Source organism: Galleria mellonella, unplaced genomic scaffold (assembly GCF_026898425.1).
Source record: "Galleria mellonella isolate WM207_F2 unplaced genomic scaffold, CSIRO_AGI_GalMel_v1 utg158, whole genome shotgun sequence".
NCBI lineage: Eukaryota > Metazoa > Arthropoda > Insecta > Lepidoptera > Pyralidae > Galleria > Galleria mellonella.
The window spans coordinates 2,248,818-2,267,535 of NW_026442003.1; the positions used below are offsets into that span (position 1 = coordinate 2,248,818).

The following is an 18,718-nucleotide window of genomic DNA, read 5'->3' on the forward strand; positions in this document are numbered from 1 at the left end:
GCCCCAGGGAGAGAAACCGGCGTACAATGCGGGCAGAATCTAAGAGCACCGCTCTCTGCATCTTTCCCGGGAATGAGCCGCCTCGGAATCCCAACCGTCTGAGATGTTGTTCCAGACTGGTTGGTTATTGTTATTATTATTTATTTCTAACCAGAAACTTGTATATGAAATTGCATGCTTCTAACTTTGAAAATCATGAATTTCCATACAACCGTTCACCCTTTATTTTACACCTTTAAGGGTGGAAGTTCCTAAAGTCCTTCTTTAACTGATAATTGCATAATAGAAGGCATTAAATGCCAAAATTTCATGTTACTATAAATACAATACGTCATAAATGTAACAATCTTGAAATCCTCACACGCTTGATCCTAAATGATCACGTACAGTGCGGTTTCAAAGGATTTTTTTTCCGCGAACACTCCGGCTGTGGTGTCTCTAGCTCTCTGTCGATCCTTTCCTTAGAGACTACAGTATGGGGTTCTTCAAAAAGGGCATATCAAAGTTTCTTCAGGGTTGGCAACGTGCACGTGACACCACTAGTATCGCAGGCGTCTATAGGCTACAGTGACCGTTTACCATCAGACGGGCTGTGTACTTGTTTACCAACATTGTGATATAAAAAAAATTCTCTGCTGAATCAATTCAAGTCATCGTCAATAAGCTATATTCAATCTATTTCAGTATTAGACCACCATAAATGAGAATTGTCGATGATTCCAGGCTTGCAAGCGGTATCGAACACTTTAGTCTTAGGAGAGATTTTGCCTCACTCTGCGTGTTCTACCGCTTGTACAACGGATTGTGCTCAGAGGAATTGTTCAATATGATGCCCACAGCCACTTTCTACCATCGTACGGCTCGTCATCGACAGGGAGTTCACCCTCATACCCTACAGCCTAAATGGTCGCGTACAACGCGGTTTCAGAGATGTTTTCTCCCACGAACACTCAGGTTGTGGAATGAGCTCCGTGCCGAGGTTTACCCAAGAGACTACAGCATGGGGTTCTTCAAAAGGGGGGGGTAAAGAGGTTTCTCCAGGGTCGGCAACACGCGCGTAATACCTCTGGTATTGGAGGTGTTCATAGGATCCGGTAACCGCTTACCATCAGGTGGGCCGTATGCTTGTTTGCCACCTCAGTGGTATAAAAAAAATATATTATGTTGATAAATACTAGTTTAATTCGACAGGACACAGCTTTTTATCGTGTATACCATTAAAAAAAGATCCTTTAAGCTTTACGTTGATGAAACAGTCGGAACAAACGATTTTATATATGTATTTATGTATGTAGATTAAAAAATAAAAAGGCGGTTGAACGCAAGAAAATAAAATAATGTCATCCTAAGGTCGAAAAACATACCGAAGCGTTGCATATAAATGCGGCAGCCGTTTTGAATTCAGTTATAAAGGAAAAGCGATACGTACAATGAAACAATTGACTTTAATAGTGCTTACTCTTTGCTTGACGGTGAGTTTTTCTTTCATTTTTTTTTTTATTTCTAATGCCAGCAACGACCAAACGTGAAGACGTAAAGAGCTAAAACTTTTTTTTACTGAAAGTTAATGGAATAGACGCGTGATTTTGGCATAGATTGTGTCCAATGGCCCTTCTTTTCCTGTAAGTGTATTAAAAGATGACCAAGGAAACTGAATGGTCGACGAATGGGCGGCAGCGTCCCTCTTAAAACCTCTGTGAACTCTAACTGAGGTTGTCAACCCGCCTGCTAAACGTGGCAATTACTGATAAAGCCGAACAGCTGATATTATGAGGATGTTGATTCTTGTCTAGTCATTTATAATTAAGAAATCCTTATGACGTTTTGTCCGTCCGTCCGTTTGTCTGTCACAGCGTTATATTTTAGCAAGTATTAATGTTATTAATTTGAAATCTGAAAAGTTTTACATATCAGTAGACCGTATATATTAAAATAAAAATAATTGAATTGTTATTTCTCTTTTTACTTGGTGCAATAAAGTGTAAATAAATAAATAAATAAATTGAAAAAAATATTTATATTCTTTATAAAAATATTTTTTTTTTCTACGAAAACCAAAAGACTTTTAGAAAAAATTTTTTCTTTGTAGAAACAAAGAAAACTAAATTAAAAATTGATCTTCTCGTCCCCTACCATTTCCCCCTTATTTCCGAAATTTCTGAAGCGAAGTATATGAAAAAAATACAAATTATGAAGGTATATGTAAATATTAAACAAACATTAAAACGATTTAACTAACTAGAACCGTTTTTGAGAAATTATCGAGAAACCTCCAAAAAATAACCTTTTTTTTATTCATCTTAGAATGGCAAACAAGCTAACGGCCCACCTGATGGAAAGTGGTAACCGTCGCCTATACACATGAGCAGTACCATAAATTTGACAGAGTATACTGTTTCGCCCATGATACCCCCCATGCGTTACCATTCCTGAGGCCTCTGTACCCTGTAAATTTGACCCTGATTTAACAAGCAAGAATGAATGGAGATGTCGGTAGGGGTCGCCTTAGATAAGCGTATGTCGACAAAATAGGCGACGTATTTGGCGTTCCACTGTTTCTGCCTGCCCTGATGGGAGACAGGCGTGACAGATATGTATGTATGTATATATATGGTATATTTATGTACAGAACCCTCGACTTGAACTCACACGAGTTCAGATTGCACATAAACGGTTTTTTTTTTTATTCTAAATGGAATTTTAGCTGAGAAAAATGGGCAAAAAACTCAGCTGTTGTTTTGTTTTTTTTTTTTTTTTTAAATAAAAATAGAATTTCACTGATTATAAATAGATGTGAATACGGTGCACTGCTCTCGATTATGTCAAGTAAAAATGTATCGAGCAAAGCTCGCCTTGCTATAATTCAAGGAGTACTGACACCAACACTCATGTATGGAAGCGAATCGTGGGTATGGCAGAAGAAGCATGAAAGTAAGATAAATGCTGTACAGATGAGAGCTTTGAGAAGTATGTGTGGTATTACTTTAAAAGATAGAGTAAGAAACAGTGTGATTAGAGAGAAGTGTGGACTGAATGTCGATGTAGTGACCAAAATCGAAAAAGGAATGTTGCGTTGGTTTGGTCATTTGGAGAGGATGGATGAAAGAAGAATTACGAAAGAGATTTATCGAGCAAGAATGAATGGAGATGTCGGTAGGGGCCGCCCTAGACGGACGTATGTCGACCAAATAGGCGACGTGCTGAAGAAGGGCCAAATTAAAAGTACCCGTAACCGACGAGCGTGTATGACAAGATTGATGAATGTGGAAGAAGCGAAAGAGGTTTGTTTGAATCGAAGCATTTGGCGTTCCATTGTTTCTGCCTACCCTAATGAAAGACAGGCGTGACAGATATGTATGTATGTATGTATGTGAATACGAAATATCACAAACAATATTTAGAATAATTTTGGTTTATATTTTTCACAGAATTGAACAGATGATGTGATATTTTTCAGGTGGCGTTATGTAATCCGGCACCTGGTAAGGGCTGCGATGACGGAGGAGATGGCAAGGGAGATGGTAAAGGAGGTGGCAAGGGAGACGGCAAGGGAGACGGCAAGGGAGACTGCAAGGGGGACGGCAAGGAAGACGGCAAGGGAGATGGCAAGGGAGACGGCAAGGGAGACGGCAAGGGAGACGGCAAGGGAGATGGCAAGGGAAATGGGGACGAATGTGGCAAGGGAGATGGGAAAGGAGACGGCAAAGGTGATGGGAAAGGAGACGGCAAGGGATCCGGTACTTCAGTCGATGTCTTAAGCAGTAAATATTTGTATTTTTTTATTTTTGTTTATACAAAAGTCGATTGCTTGGGTACCTCTGACCCATTCGTGTTTCAACCATGAAGCAGTTGTGTTTGCATGGCTGTGTTTCAGTTTGAAGGGCGGGTTATGGCGTGAATTTACTGGGTACAGAGGAATAACACCTAAGTCCTCAGGAATGGCAACGCATGGGGAGTACCATGGGCGAAACAGTATACTCTGTTATGTCCATGGTACTGCTCATGTCTATAGGCGACGGTTACCACTTTCCATCAGGTGCGCCTTGCTTAGCTTGTTTACCATTCTAAGTTGTATAAAAAAAAATTAATTAGGTTTTACTTGCATAAAAGAAGCTTATGGTGGTATGCTGGGTAGCAGTGTCCTTCTTAAAATATCACCAAAAGCCAAACTGCTGTTGCTAACCCGCCTACCAAGCGTAGGAACTACTGGCAAACTAGAGAGGCTATGTCCAACAGTGGAAAGTTAATGGCTAATACAAAAAATTGAAATTTTGAATGTTGCGTTAGAAAAAACCATAATTTGAATAGATCACTTACATATATATCAATATAAAACATTCTTCAGACTCTTGTAATGTAAATTGGACTCTCTTTTCCGCGCTTAGCCTCTCATTTGGGCCGTTGTGCGTATGAGTCGTGGCTACTACAGCCAACCTAGCTCCGCCCAGTACAGAATATTCCTGGGATCTTCATAGAACTCACGGAGCGACCTCACTATTTCGAGGAACTCTAAACGTTGAGGAGCCACTCAAGTTTGTCTCTTAAAAAGCCAGAAGTGAAAACAGTATCCAGTTTGATGCGGTTTCAACTCGTCTTTCAAACCGAAGCAGCATTGTCCAGCTTTTTAGCGGTAAAAAAGGACACGGGATAGAGGTGTTCTGAAGACTATCAGGGCCGGCTTTAGCCAATCTACTACCCGTGGTTAAATTACTAATGAGAAGCCTTACTGATACGCATCTTATGTGGTGCTTAGATTTCAATGTCCCCGAGTAATGCCTGACGATGCCTTCCCTTCCTCAACCAGTTCGATATATATCGTCCACGATAACATTGGATGCTCCTCCAAAATAAAAATAAAACTTAAAATGTGTGAATAAAAATATTAACAAGGTTTCGACCAAAAATATAACACATTTCTGGCCGGACTACCACTGGAGATGTATCCTCCGAAACACAAACAGAGGTCCACGTCTGTATACGGAACAAACACACGCATTGTAGGAAACAGTTAGAGGGGCGTGCCGTGTTAACGTAGACTTTTTTTTTTTCTGATGGGTGAAAATGGTATGGTAACCCCGCCTGCGTTAACGGGATACGCTGGCGGAGCACCAGTGAAGGGTGATAGATGAGAATGAAAACAGGCCAGTTAGCCCATCATGATGAATTCATCAGGAATTAACCATGATAGTTTCCAGGGGGAACCGCGATGAGGTCGACCTGGTTGGACATATTGCTAGCATGTTAACGTAGACTATGTTTACTATATAATATCTCGTCTGGTAACTGTCAATAATTAATGTTCTTTGTTCACAGAATTGGTTAATATTGGTAAAGTCAAGGTATAAATGGCGGTAAAATATTTCAAGTACGCTTGATCTTTTTAATGTTTGGAATACATTGGAATCCGTTCCGTGGTGCCATTATCCTAAAAGTAATATTATAATTTGATATTAGAGCAAACTAAATAAATAAAAATATTTTTTATTCAAATAAACGTAATTATAAGTTTTTTTTTTTTTTAATAATATTTCTATGAAATTTTCTATGAATCTACACCATTCAGTTTGAAGCGCAGTGTCAACTGACAAGAACGAGCAAGAAACTCAGCTGTCGTTATTTCCAATTAAAAGTTGATTTTACATATTATTATAATTATATTGAATTATAAATACATCTTAAAAGCATTAAAATAGAAATAATCATATGAATGTTTTATTTTTTTTTCTTTAAATAAATAAAAATCCTACCTGCAGTTGGTTTCAATTGAACTCGACGCAAATATAAACAAATTTATAATTTAAGTGAACATAAAACCGTCTGCCAATGTTCAATAGCAGTACAATTAATAAGTCAAATAATTGATTAAATGGTTCGATTAATTACTAATTTCATTTAGAAAGTATTTCTGTCATAAATGAACCATAAATTGATTATTTTTAATTTATTTTTGGTTTGCGTAAATACGACCACGTCTCCATTTACTGCAAGCGATTTACCAGAAAGAGACTTTGTACAAAAGTCGTTTGCTTCGGTACCTCTGTCCCATTCGTGTTTCTACCGTGAAGCAGTTGTGTTTGCATGGCTATGTTTCGGTTTGAAGGGTGGAATATGGCGTGAATTTACTGGGTACAGAGGAATAACACCTGAGTTCTCAGGAATGGCAAGGCATAAGGGGTATCATGGGCGAAACAGTATATTCTGTTATGTCCATGGTACTGCTCATGTGTATAGGCGACGGTTACCACTTTCCATCAGGTGGGCCGTCAGCTTGTTTGCCATTCTAAGTTGTATTAAAAAAAACTGACTCCCAATAAGGTATCGACGTAATATACATATCCTATCCTTGTTGTTTTATTTGTTCCAGGTTTTACTGCCTGAAAAAGTCCGTTTTTCAATAATAAAAAAACTAATCCTTGCTATACATAATTTTGTTTGACCCCTCTGCCGTAGATTATTTCGAAGAGAGATTTTTCTTTAGAATCCCTGATTCCCATATGTTTTTTTTATACAACTGACCTGTTTTCATTCTCATCTATCACCCTTTACTGGTGCTCCGCCAGCGTATCCCGTTAGCGCAGGCGGGGTTACCATACCATTTTCACCCATCAAAAAAAAAACGCTTGAGTAGGTATGATATAAGAAAAGATACTACGATACGAAAGAATTAGTTTTAATGTTATTCAATTATACTTTGGACACATGGTATAACTAAAAAAAATTAAACAAACAATTATTTTATAATTTTTATTAACATATTTCAAATAATATAAAAACATATAATAATACAAAATTTCCATCTTTGCATTTCATCCTGCATACCTACGGAATAATGGCTACCTGTATGCAATCGTTTTTACGACGTCTCTAGATACTTTTATTAACGTAATTAATTATAATAATTATTTATTAGGTGTAAAAAATTTAAAATAAAAAACAACAATGTTTTAATAGGTACTTTTCTCTTTTCGTTATCCTTTTAAAAAAAAAAAAAGATTGAATTTGTCTTTTCAAACAGGCTACAGCCATAAGCGATTCTGCCTTGTTTTTTTAGGTACCTATTTAATTTGAATAGTATGTTTTTTTTTATATAAAATGATAAAAATCATAGATAATACATTATTATTAAACTATAAGTACCTAGTCTGTATATGTGTATGTATCTATATATGACTAATACAATTATTCATAAATAAAAGAAGTATTGTATACTTTTTTTGATGATAAACAATAAATAAAATAAATATTCCAACAAATACATTTAAATTATCAAAGAAATCTCATGTCTGTGAATAATAAGGGATTTTATTGCAAATTTATCCGGGTGGGGGCGCCACTATTTTATAATGTAAACAAATTTAATCCTCGCTTTAGTCTGTAGCGATAAGTGGGAAACTGAAATATTACAGACTATATATTCCCGCCATTTTTTATTTTACTTTATCCATAGACTGTCAATGTTAATTTAGTGTTTACATTGTAAAATGGTGGCGCTACCTTCGCTACCATTGCGCAAGCATCCCTATTATCTTTTTTCCTGTCAGATATTCCTTTAGCATGGCACTACTTCTTCCTGACATGGGTTTTGGGGACCTTCGTCGCATGGTTCAGGCTGCGGTGGTCCATCGCAAGGAACGGTTTGTACCTCTACATATTCCACGCTTGGCTCCTCGCATGGCTCATTGCTTACTGGTACACTTCTTGGTCCTTCGCATGGTTCCTCGCATGGTTCCTGGCGTGGCTCCTCGCACGGCTCCTCACATGGTTCCTGACGTGGCTTCTCGCGTGGTTTTTCGCATGGTTCCTCGCACGGGTCCTCGCATGGTTCCTCTGATCCTGGTGCAGATTTCGGCCCTTCGTTGATCACGGCCACGTTACTCGCCTTCTTTCCGAGTGCTTTTTGTTTTATATCTGTTACAAAATTGTTATAAATATTTTATATATACGTAAATTGGTTTAGAAATAGTAACTGCTGAATTTCTTGTAAGTTTTTATCAGCAGGTAATGTAGTATTCAATACAAAGGTTGCCTGCAAGAGATCGCTCTTAGCGATAAGGTCGCCCATTCTTTTCTCACTGTGATTATTTCTTGTAATTGTTTGTATCTATAATAAGTTTACTATTGTAATCTTATGGAGGGAACAATAAAGAGTATCTATCTATCTATTAGAATAAAAAAAAAGAATTCAAAAAGAACTGTCTATGAATAAATTTATAAGGGTAAACAGTACCAAAAAAAAAATGTCTATGAACAAATCTCTTAAGCAAGACGCATCCTTGAGCGTACCAAAGTGTGGCAACTTGCTAATAAGGTGTTAATTTTTAAAAACAAACAATTTTCAATGTTTTCGACTGATTATTTAAAAATCAACTATAATAAAACGTTCATCGTACAATATTAATATTAAATCCCACTACCTATCCTTATAATCACTCAGTCCTCCTCATTTCCTACCAGTATTATGTGTAAGATTACCGTAAGATTGTAAACACCGTTAAATTACAATCTATCTCGCGAGATTGCAAACTGTCGAAAGATTGTGAACCGTCGCATACTGCTTACAATTTGAGGCATTATTTATCGGTACATTATAATCTATCGAAGTGAAACCGTCAAATTGTCAAATGGCGTAAGACGGAACGCATCTCGTGCGCTGATTGGCTGAGCGTCATGTACCCTGCTTTTGATGTGCAACTACGTAGTTATGCGTATATATGTATGTATGTATATATTTATATATATATATGTTTATTTATGTATATGTATATGACTATGCTGTCACATATATTGATTATTTTATATTATTTTTACAGATCTATTCCTTTAAAGCGCCACCTAGCTATTTATATCTTTAATTCCTTATACCCAAAAGGTTGTCTGGAAGAGATTGCTTAGCAATAAGACCGCCTTTTGTACTACACACCATACTTATCGAAAATTGTTCAACAAATCCTGTAAAATTGGTGCAATAAAGTGTTAGACAAATAAAATAATAATTCTAATTACGTAGTAAAATTTGTATTTTTATGGTAAAAATGTAGTTTTGAAATTCCGACGTAAAATATGAGGTAGTAATAGTTTTTAATGATTTAAACGAGATTCATATGTAACGTATGTTATGCATTATTGTTTTTAAATCACAGCCAGTGTAATTTGTGTTCTAACATTTTCGGAAATACTCACTATAATTGCTTGGCATGGCATGGCAACTGATTATCTGCAACATCAAAATTAACGTTAACTTAAAATTAAATACACTATCTTACACGTATACTCGTATAGGTATTTTAGTAAGTTCTCACCAGAGGGAGACTTTGTACGGAGTTTTTTTTTTGATGGCTGAAAATGGTATGGTAGCCCCGCCTGCGCTAACGGGATACGCTGGCGGAGCACCAGTGAAGGGTGATAGATGAGAATGAAAACAGGCCAGTTAGCCCATCATGATGAATTCATCAGGAATTAACCATGATAGTTTCCAGGGGACACCGCGAGGAGCTCGACCTGGTTGGGTATATTGCCAGCAACGGGACTCCCAGTCTCCACCACTAACAATCCCTTTCTCGCCTTTGTACGGAGTTGTTTCGGTTGGACGGTTTTTTTTTCTAATGGGTAAAAATGGCATGGTAATCCCGCCTGTGCTATCAGTAGTGAGAGGTGATAGGTGAGAATGAAAGAGCTGGCCAGTTAGCCCACCTACACACCAATACATCTGGAATACAGTACGATGGTTTCTACGGGGCTGCCACGTGGAGGTCGACCTGACAGGGTATTTTGCTAGCAATGGAACTGATAGTCCGCATTACTAACAATCCCTTCCCCCTGGTTCCTTGTGCTGTGAGTAGATGTCAAAAAAGTAAAGTTGGATGCAATTACTTTTTTGATGGCCAACTTTACTTTTTTTGACATACACTCAATAAAGCACAATCAGTTAATGAATCAACCAATAAATTCTCACTTTTCTTTTTCGAAAAGTGGCTGGATCTCAGCCGTAACTAAAATTTCCAAAGTTAGCTCTAATCTTTACACTTTTTGTCAAATTTTGGGAATACAGTAAAAATGTAACTGCAAGAGGTCTACCAGAACTAGTTAAATTTAAAAAGTGGTCTATACGAAAGAAGTCCGGGAACCTCTGGTTTAGGAGCTACGATGCCACAGATAGACACACAGATATGTTAAACTCATAACTTTACCAGAGGGAGACTTTGTACAAAAGTCATTTGCTTGTGCACCTCTGTCCCATCCGTGTTTCAACCGTAAAGCAGTCGTGTTTGCATTGCTGCGTTTCGGTTTGAAGGGTGGGATATGGCAGTGAATTTACAGGGTACAGAAGAATAACACCTGAGTCCTCGGGAATGGCAACGCATGGGGGGTATCATGGGCGAAACAGTGTACTCTGTTATGTCCATAGTACTGCTCATGTCTAGAAGCGTCGGTTACTACTTTCCATCAGGTGGGCCGTCAGCTTGTTTGCCATTCTAAGTTGTACAAAAAAAAAAACTCTTTTTGCGTATACAGTTAAAAAAGAGATCTAGAAGCGACTCACCAAACAAGCGAACAGAACAAGCACGATTTTCATTTTGACGTATTTGTACGGAGATTTGACGAATGTATGACAGGATTATGGATACCACTTCTTATATAGGTTGTAAATGTTATGCATAAAACGCGTCATTATCAGCCAATTACAATGCCACCGTGCAATCTATTTTGACAAGTGCTCTATTAACACATCCATTCATAAAATGAATATTAATCATCGATATAACAAAAGTATTGGGTTGTTTTTCACTGTTGTCACCTATTGTTTCATTGTAACTGTCGTTTATCGCAATTATTTACACATAATACAGATATCATCATCATCATCACCATGGTCATCACCGTATCAGCCTTTTACTGGCCACTACTGTACATAGCACAACGCGTTAAAACCGTATACCAATGCGGATAGCGACCAAAAACCTAAAGTCGCCCGACACTATATGATGTACCGGACGTCGATTTGCAAGAGATTGAGAGGGCTCTCAAAGAGCGTAACAACGGCAAGGCACCTGGGGAGGACGGAATTTTTTTAATGAATGATAATGGTATGGTAACCCCCGCTATCGGTATACGCTGACGGGGCACCAATGAGAGGTTATAGGTGAGAATGAAAAGGCAGGTCAGTTAGCCCATCGTGACGAATTCAACGATAAATTAGTCACGACGGTTTACAGGAGGAACCGCGTAGAGGTCGACCTGATAGGGTGTATTGATAGCATTGGGGTCTAACCTTTCTATTACTAACAATCCCTTCCCCCCGGGGAGGACGGAATTATAGCAGAGCTTCTGAGAGCGGGCGGAAAACCGGTACTTGTAGTCCTTCAGAAGCTATTTAATTTCGTCATCCATAACGGTGTTTTTTTTTTGATGGGTGAAAATGGTATAGTAACCCCGCCTGTAATTTGATACTAAATGGTAACCAGGGTCCGATGATGGAACTGCAAGGTGGCCATAGGAATTTTGTAATTAAACGAAGCAACCCCATCGAGTTTGGGCTCATTTAATTCGTCTTAACGAGTAATTTGATACTAGATGGTAACCGAAAAGAATATTTTTTTTAAAAGATGAAAATGGAATGGTAACCCCGCCCGCGCTATCGGTATACACCGACGAGGCACTAGTGGAAGATGATAGGTGAGAATGAATGCAGGTCAGTTGGCGCACCGTGATGAATTCGACAAGAATTAACCATGATAGTTTCCAGGGGGAACCGTGTGGAGGTCGACTTGAGACGGTCAATTGCTAGTAATGCGGCTATTTTACCCCATTACTGATTTATAACTTGTTCCTAGTTGGTTAATTTAATCTTCAACTTTTATATGTGCATCGTGTTGCAGCTCAGGGGTAGCCTTCGGCCACCCCAGCCGAACCTTAACCTACTGTCACTTTGTGTGGGTACTTTATAAAACTCGTTTGCATCTTGCAAATGTTTTCAGACGGTATTGTACATTATATATGCTTAAAACCAGTTTCACGCTAAAAAACAAAAAAAAAAAACAAAAAATGGCATCCAATATTTATAAATAAGAACGCGACGTTACAGATATTTTATTTCCTCCCGAATCGTTGGAATTTCTAACGATTAATATAAACCCAAAAAAAGGGACATGAAAATAAGGAATCTTAATTTTCACATAAAAATAAAAACCGACCACATTAGTGTTTTACTTGTTCGGCCAGCCGATTCTATAAAAGCCGTTTCACCATGCAAACGAGTCTTATAAAGTACCCACACAAAGTGACAGTAGGTTAAGGTTCGGCTGGGGTGGCCGAAGGCTACCCCTAAGTCGCAACATGATGCACATATAAAAGTTAAAGATTAACTTAACCGAATAGGAACAACTCTTGTCAAATAACCTTTTGTTTTTGGGAGGCCGCCGCCGAGTGAGCCAGAATCCGCGCAAACCAACTACTGATGATGTCACGCTTAACAGGAGGATTGGCAATCGCAGCTACACAGTGATGTTTAAAAAGGGACGATGCTGCCCATCCTTTGACCATTAGGTTCCCTTAGTCCCCTGTTAGGACACTCACGGGAAAAGAACAGGTGGGCACATTTTACGCCGGGACCACACCAAACAAGTTATAAATACGCTACACAGCGTTGTTGTGACAGAATAAACAGATGTGTCAACGATATTTTTTTGTTATGATATCATACATACGAGTACATACATATCTGTCACGCCTGTCGCCCATTAGGGTAGGCAGAAACATTGTAACGGACAAATGCTACGATTCAAACAGGCGTCATTCGATTATGGCTTGCTGTTCTTACATTTAAAGGCAACCACAGCATGCTTCGTGTTTAAAAAAATATTAAAATAGAATTAAATTATGAAACAATGAAATGGCATCAAATTAATAAAAATAATTTACATTCACCCGATGACAGCCAACAATTGAAATTAGTAAAATAAAAACAAAACATAATGGCGAGGTACATCAACTGTTTAATTTAGACATGAACACAGAGTGACTGTCAACATGAATATCAAGTTCAGGCTTGGTTTAGGATGGGCAGCAGCGTCCCTCTTAAAACATTTCTTAAAGCTTAACTGCGGTTGCCAACCCTCTGTCAGGCGTGGCAACAAAAAAAATTCCTTAAAGAGAGGGTTTAAGGTCCAGCAGTGGACAGTTAACGGTCGTTAAGTCTGACAGTCAGCTCTTGATTTTACCTTAGAGATATACCAGAGGGAGACTTTGTACAAAAGTCGATTGCTTGGGTACCTATGTCCCGTTCGTGTTTCAACCGTGAAGCAGCTGTGTTTGCATGGCTGTGTTTCGGTTTGAAGGGTGGGATATAGCGTGAATTTACAGGTTACAGAGGAATAACACCTGAGTCCTCAGGAATGGCAACGCATGGGAGGTATCATGGGCGAAACAGTATACTCTGTTATGTTCATTGTATTGCTCATGTCTATAGGCGACGGTTACCACTTTCCATCAGGTGGACCGTCAGCTTGTTAGATATTCTAAGTTGTCTAAAAAAAATAAAGAATCTGAATCTGACTACTAAGTTATTTTAGTCCTCTCTTACGATACCCACGTAAAAAGAAAGGGTAGGCTTTTTCTATGGGAGAACTATACGGCTCCAGATCCCAGGATATCCTAGTTTGAGGATCAGGCGGTTGATGTAATTATGTAGCATTATATTAATTTATGAATAAAATAAAGAAATAGTTTAAAATTCTTTATTGTTAAAAGATTCATTAGTATATATTACACATCCGGATTAAAAGTTCCTTAGAGCGGCTTTGATGCGAGTTCCGGATAGTCAGGAACTAGTCGAACATTCTCGACTATAAGTAAATTGTGTATTCCAAAAAAAAAAAACGACTTCAGTTATGGCAAAATCAGAAAGTAAACTATTGAACCGAATTTTAATAAAAGTTCTATGGGACCATGGGCAATGAGATGGTCAATGGGATCTAAAAGATCAGATAGAAATCGGATTTTCCAAATTGATTTATAACTGACGGAGTTATGAAGTAACAAATAATAAAAACACAACAAAATTGAAAATTTGATATCGGTTGAAAAAAGATTTTTTTTTAAAATGTTTTACTATTCAAAGTTTAGTAAGCGTACATTATATTTTAATATATAAACACCCGGATTGCGTCCTTTAGTCATGAGCGGCCATGATGCGAGTTCCGGATAGTCAGGAACTAGTCGAGCATTCTCGACTATAAGTAAATTATGTTCCACGAAATAAACCATTTATTTTGATTTAAAAACTAAACTAATAAACCAATTTTGATATAATTTCTATGAGACCAATATATAAGGATATTCTTACAGATAGAAAAGGAATTTTACAAATCGGTTTACAACTGCCAGAATAATCATGTAATTAATATTAAAATAAAATACAATTGTAGCTGGTCACACTTGAATTGAAAACTTTTTTTTTGAAGTCTTACGAATACATGTTAATCCGGGTTCCCTTTTAAAATTTAAAATGATTCAATTATCGATTGGATAATTAACAAGGTATTTTTTTTGGTTTGCTCTTGTGTTTTTTCGGTTTAGCCGGCTTCTCGCATGGATCCTGACAGCACGGAGACCCTGCACCTTGAGGCTCTGGTTGTCCCCCATCACTGATGATAGCGACATTGCTGGCAGACTCCTTGCCAATAGCTGTTTGTTTTATGTCTGAAGTAAAAATAAAAAATAAAAATTAAGCATAGATTAAGTATATTCTCTTTCTACGCTTCATACGCGTCCTTGAAATAAAAAATAACCATTTAGAAGTTTTCCACCAAAGTATGGCAACATTGTAATTAGTTGTCACTTTTAAAAGCTACCAAGATTAAAATTTTCCATAATTATTTTGAAAAGGCTCTGATACAGAATTAAAACGTAGTTAATCATGCAATAATTTTTTTTTAACTGTAATAATTTTTTTTATATGGTAGAAAAGTCTTTAAATATAGCAGTAGCAAAATTAATATGTATTTACCTATAGTATATAGTCATCATCATCACATCAGCCTTTAACTGTCCAATGCTGATCATATGCCCCCCCACCCCTCTAGGGAGGTTTTGCCAGTAGCTGCCACACTTGGCAGGCGGGTTGACAACCGCAGTTAGGCTTTTAGAGATGTTTTAAGATGTGTTACGTTGCTACGTATCTCTCAACCTCCCATAGTCGCCTCTTACGACACTCACGGAAAAGGAAGGGGTGGCCTATTCTATGCCGGGACCACACGGCAAAATGTACATATATACCTAAGTGTTTTGCTACTGAAGTATCAATTTTAGACCTGCCTTACTACCTAGGTATGTAGAAGCGCCTCGCTTCGCCCCACCTTGCCGTCGCTAACGGTGTACGGTGGCCGGGCATCAGTGGGGGATGATAGGCGAGAATGAAAAGGCAGGTCAGTTAGCCCATCGTGATGGGGGGGAAACGGATTGTTAGTAATGGAGACTAAGAATCCCATTGCTAGCAATATACCCAGCTAGGTCCACCTCCTCGCGGTTCCTCCTGGAAACTATAATGGTCAATTGCTGATGAACTCATCATGATAGGTCACTGGTCTGTTTTGATTCTCATCGATCACCCTTCACTGGTGCTCCGCCAGCGTATACCGTTAGCGCAGGCGGGGTTACCATATTATTTTCACTCATCAAAAAAGCCTATCGTGATGAATGTACCTGGAATTCAGCACGATGGTTTCCATGGGGAACCACGTGAAGTTTGACCTGATAAGGCTAAATTGCTAGCAATGGGAGTGGTCATTCCCATTACTAACAATCCCTTAAAGTTTGAAAAGTAGGTAGTGAAGTTACACGGTACGGAAGCATAACACCTGAGTCCTCAGGAATGGCAACGCATGGGGGGTATCATGGGCGAAACAGTATACTCTGTTATGTCCATGCAGAGTACTGCTCATGTCTATAGGCGACGGTTACCACTTTCCATCAGGAGGCACGTCGATTTATTTGCTAGTTAAACTAACTCACCATAGTCGTTTGGCCGACCGTTGCATACTAGAACCTGTAACAGAGAAGTTCTGGATTTATTTCTATAACTACAATTCTATAGTCCCACTGCTGGGAACTGGGGGATAAGGATTGTTTTGTATTTAGGTGTGTAGCATACTGTAGTTCTTTAATGAAGTTATTTTATGATATTTGGCGTGAATTTACTGAGTACAGAGAAATAACACCCGAGTCCTCAGGAATGGCAACGCATGGGAAGTAATCATGGGCAAAACAGTATAGGCATACTCTGTTATGTTCATGATACTACTTATGTCTATAGGCGACGGTTACCACTTTCGATCAGGTGGGCCGTCAGCTTGTTTGCCATTCTAAGTTGTATAAAAAAATATGATATTTTTGTATATGTAATTTATTGAATTATATTTTAACAATGAGCAAATATGTGAATGGAAGAGGTAAATTTATGTCGCCGATGGTTCGCGACGCAATAGAATTAATGCCATCGGTTCGCAGCGGTCCGTTCGTAACCACCCTTTGAGAACCACCGTAAGAACCCCACGGTGTGGTCCTGAAAGATATTAAAAAAAATTAAAGACCGAAATATCTTACCAACGACAAAACCAAACAAATCACGGCAAATCTCATCTCAGACGACTGGTCACTTCAAAGGCTGTTGTTTTAAAAATAACTTCTGGCCTGTTATACATTTCTTTTTATACTGAAATAATTTTATTTAACATGGTAATTATATTTTGTCCGACACATTATAATAACAATATTGTTGTTCTATGCCCGCTTTTGTGTTTCCAAGTGTTGTTTTGAATGTTGATACAATTACGTATTTATAAGTTTGAGTACATTGGGGATAGATTTACTTAAATTATTAGTATAATATTAGATACACCAGAGGGAGACTTTGTACAAAAGTCGTTTGCTTGAGTACCTCTGTTCCATTCGTGTTTCAACCGTAAAGCAGTTGTTTGCATGGCTGTGTTTCGGTTTGAAGGGTGGGATGTGGCGTGAATCTACTGGAGGAATAAAACCTGAGTCCTCAGGAATGGCAACGCATGGGGGGTATCATGGGTGAAACAGTATACTCTGTTATGTCCATGGTACTGCTCATGTCTATAGGCGACGGTTACCACTTTCCATCAGGTAGGCTGTCAGCTTGTTTGCCATTCTAAGTTGTATAAAAAAAATATTATTGGACCATTATATATAGATATTGTAATAAAAATATGTAGATACTGCTATATATTACGAACTCCTAATACTGATAGGCCGGAATAAAAAGTACAACTTTGTATTTATCCTTTTTTAAACACTTTCCTTTTTTTTACGCCATCTATTGTCAAGGAGCATTAGTAAGTTTACAATATTAATAACATTAAAATACTATACTTTTACATTTATTAACTATATAACATTAATAGAAATAACATTTGACATATGAACATAAACACTATGGTCATCGGACGATACTCCAGCAAGTTGGAGGCAAACACATCTAACTGTGAATATTGGCGCAAACAAGCTCACGGCCCACCTGATGGAAAGTGGTAACCGTCGCCTATAGACATGCACATAACAGAGTATACTGTTTCGACCATGATACCCCCCATGCGTTGCCGTTCCTGAGGACTCAGGTGTTATTCCTCTGTACCCAGTAAATTCACTGCCATATCCCACCCTTCAAACCGAAACACAGCCATGCAAACACAATTGCTTTACGATTCAATTGAAAGGCACATTTTGCCCCAACGTCCTATGTCGAATGGTATACAATTTATAATGCACACGCTATTCGTCATTGTATGATATCATACACAACGTACGTACGTCAGTGTTTCGACGCACAATTCCATGAGGGATCCATGAAATTTTACTTGACGTAATCTCGAGTGAGAAAAAATTTGTTCCGCAATAAACAACTGTTGTGCATTTAAATGTTGACGATAGATAGATAGATAGATAGATTATTTATTAACATTACTTACAACGTACAAACAACAATAGACATAGATAGACATTCACAGTGAAAAAAGATAAAGGAATACATATACGAAAATAAAAAAAAAAAAACAAAATGTATAAAAGAAGTAACGATTTTTTCCTCCATGCGTGTGCCTCAGTAACACGAAATAGTCATTATTATCTATTATATTATCTGTGGTCATAACACAGCTTTGCCTTCAAAAGAGTAAAACACTGATTTACCATTTTTACCATTTTCACCCATCAAAAAAAAACACAAATAACATACACATTAAATTTACGATATTAAGATTCGTCATTACACAATTTGTCAATACCTTTCTAACAATAATGACTTCAATTTTGTCGTAAAGATGTTTTAATCATTCAGTGACTTTAATTCTTTAGGTAGTAAGTAGCTTCACCACTGTCACTACATAGTATAAAACAAAATCGCTGTCGCTCTCTGTCCGTCCCTATGTATACTTAAATCTTTGAAACTACGATTTTTTTAAATAGATAGAGTGATTTAAGGTTTATATGTATAATATAATAATATTGCATAATATTTATTTATTTAACTCTTTATTGCACCATAAATAAAAATATACAATGACAAGTGAATAATTCAAGTGAAATACAGTAACATAAATACAGATTGAAATATACACATAAAGGTACAAGAGGCGGTGTTATCGCTAGGGCGATCTCTTACAGACAAGCTTTAGTTAAAGGAGAACAGATAGAAAAGGGC

The 18,718-nt window shown here is 37.7% G+C and overlaps 3 protein-coding genes across 3 annotated transcripts; 1 reads left to right on the plus strand and 2 right to left on the minus strand.

The window, feature by feature from the left end:
- Positions 1-1,365: 1,365 nt before the first annotated feature.
- On the plus strand, positions 1,366-5,702 carry LOC113512752 (protein qua-1). Its single transcript, XM_052892467.1, has 3 exons — positions 1,366-1,472; positions 3,458-3,761; positions 5,314-5,702. Exons 1-3 carry the CDS (start codon positions 1,431-1,433, stop codon positions 5,343-5,345), a joined length of 378 nt encoding a protein of 125 aa, XP_052748427.1. The 5' UTR covers positions 1,366-1,430; the 3' UTR covers positions 5,346-5,702.
- A 1,393-nt stretch (positions 5,703-7,095) lies between these two features.
- LOC113512751 (uncharacterized) lies at positions 7,096-10,622 on the minus strand. The gene is made up of 3 exons (XM_026896664.3): positions 10,541-10,622; positions 9,181-9,214; positions 7,096-7,908 (listed from the first exon to the last, which is right to left on the minus strand). The coding sequence occupies exons 1-3, from the start codon at positions 10,571-10,573 to the stop codon at positions 7,550-7,552; spliced, it is 426 nt and encodes a 141-aa protein (XP_026752465.2). The 5' UTR covers positions 10,574-10,622; the 3' UTR covers positions 7,096-7,549.
- A 3,097-nt stretch (positions 10,623-13,719) lies between these two features.
- Positions 13,720-16,722, minus strand: LOC113513777 (uncharacterized). The gene is made up of 3 exons (XM_026897760.3): positions 16,600-16,722; positions 16,009-16,042; positions 13,720-14,697 (listed from the first exon to the last, which is right to left on the minus strand). Exons 1-3 carry the CDS (start codon positions 16,633-16,635, stop codon positions 14,528-14,530), a joined length of 240 nt encoding a protein of 79 aa, XP_026753561.2. The 5' UTR covers positions 16,636-16,722; the 3' UTR covers positions 13,720-14,527.
- Between the last annotated feature and the right edge of the window lie 1,996 nt (positions 16,723-18,718).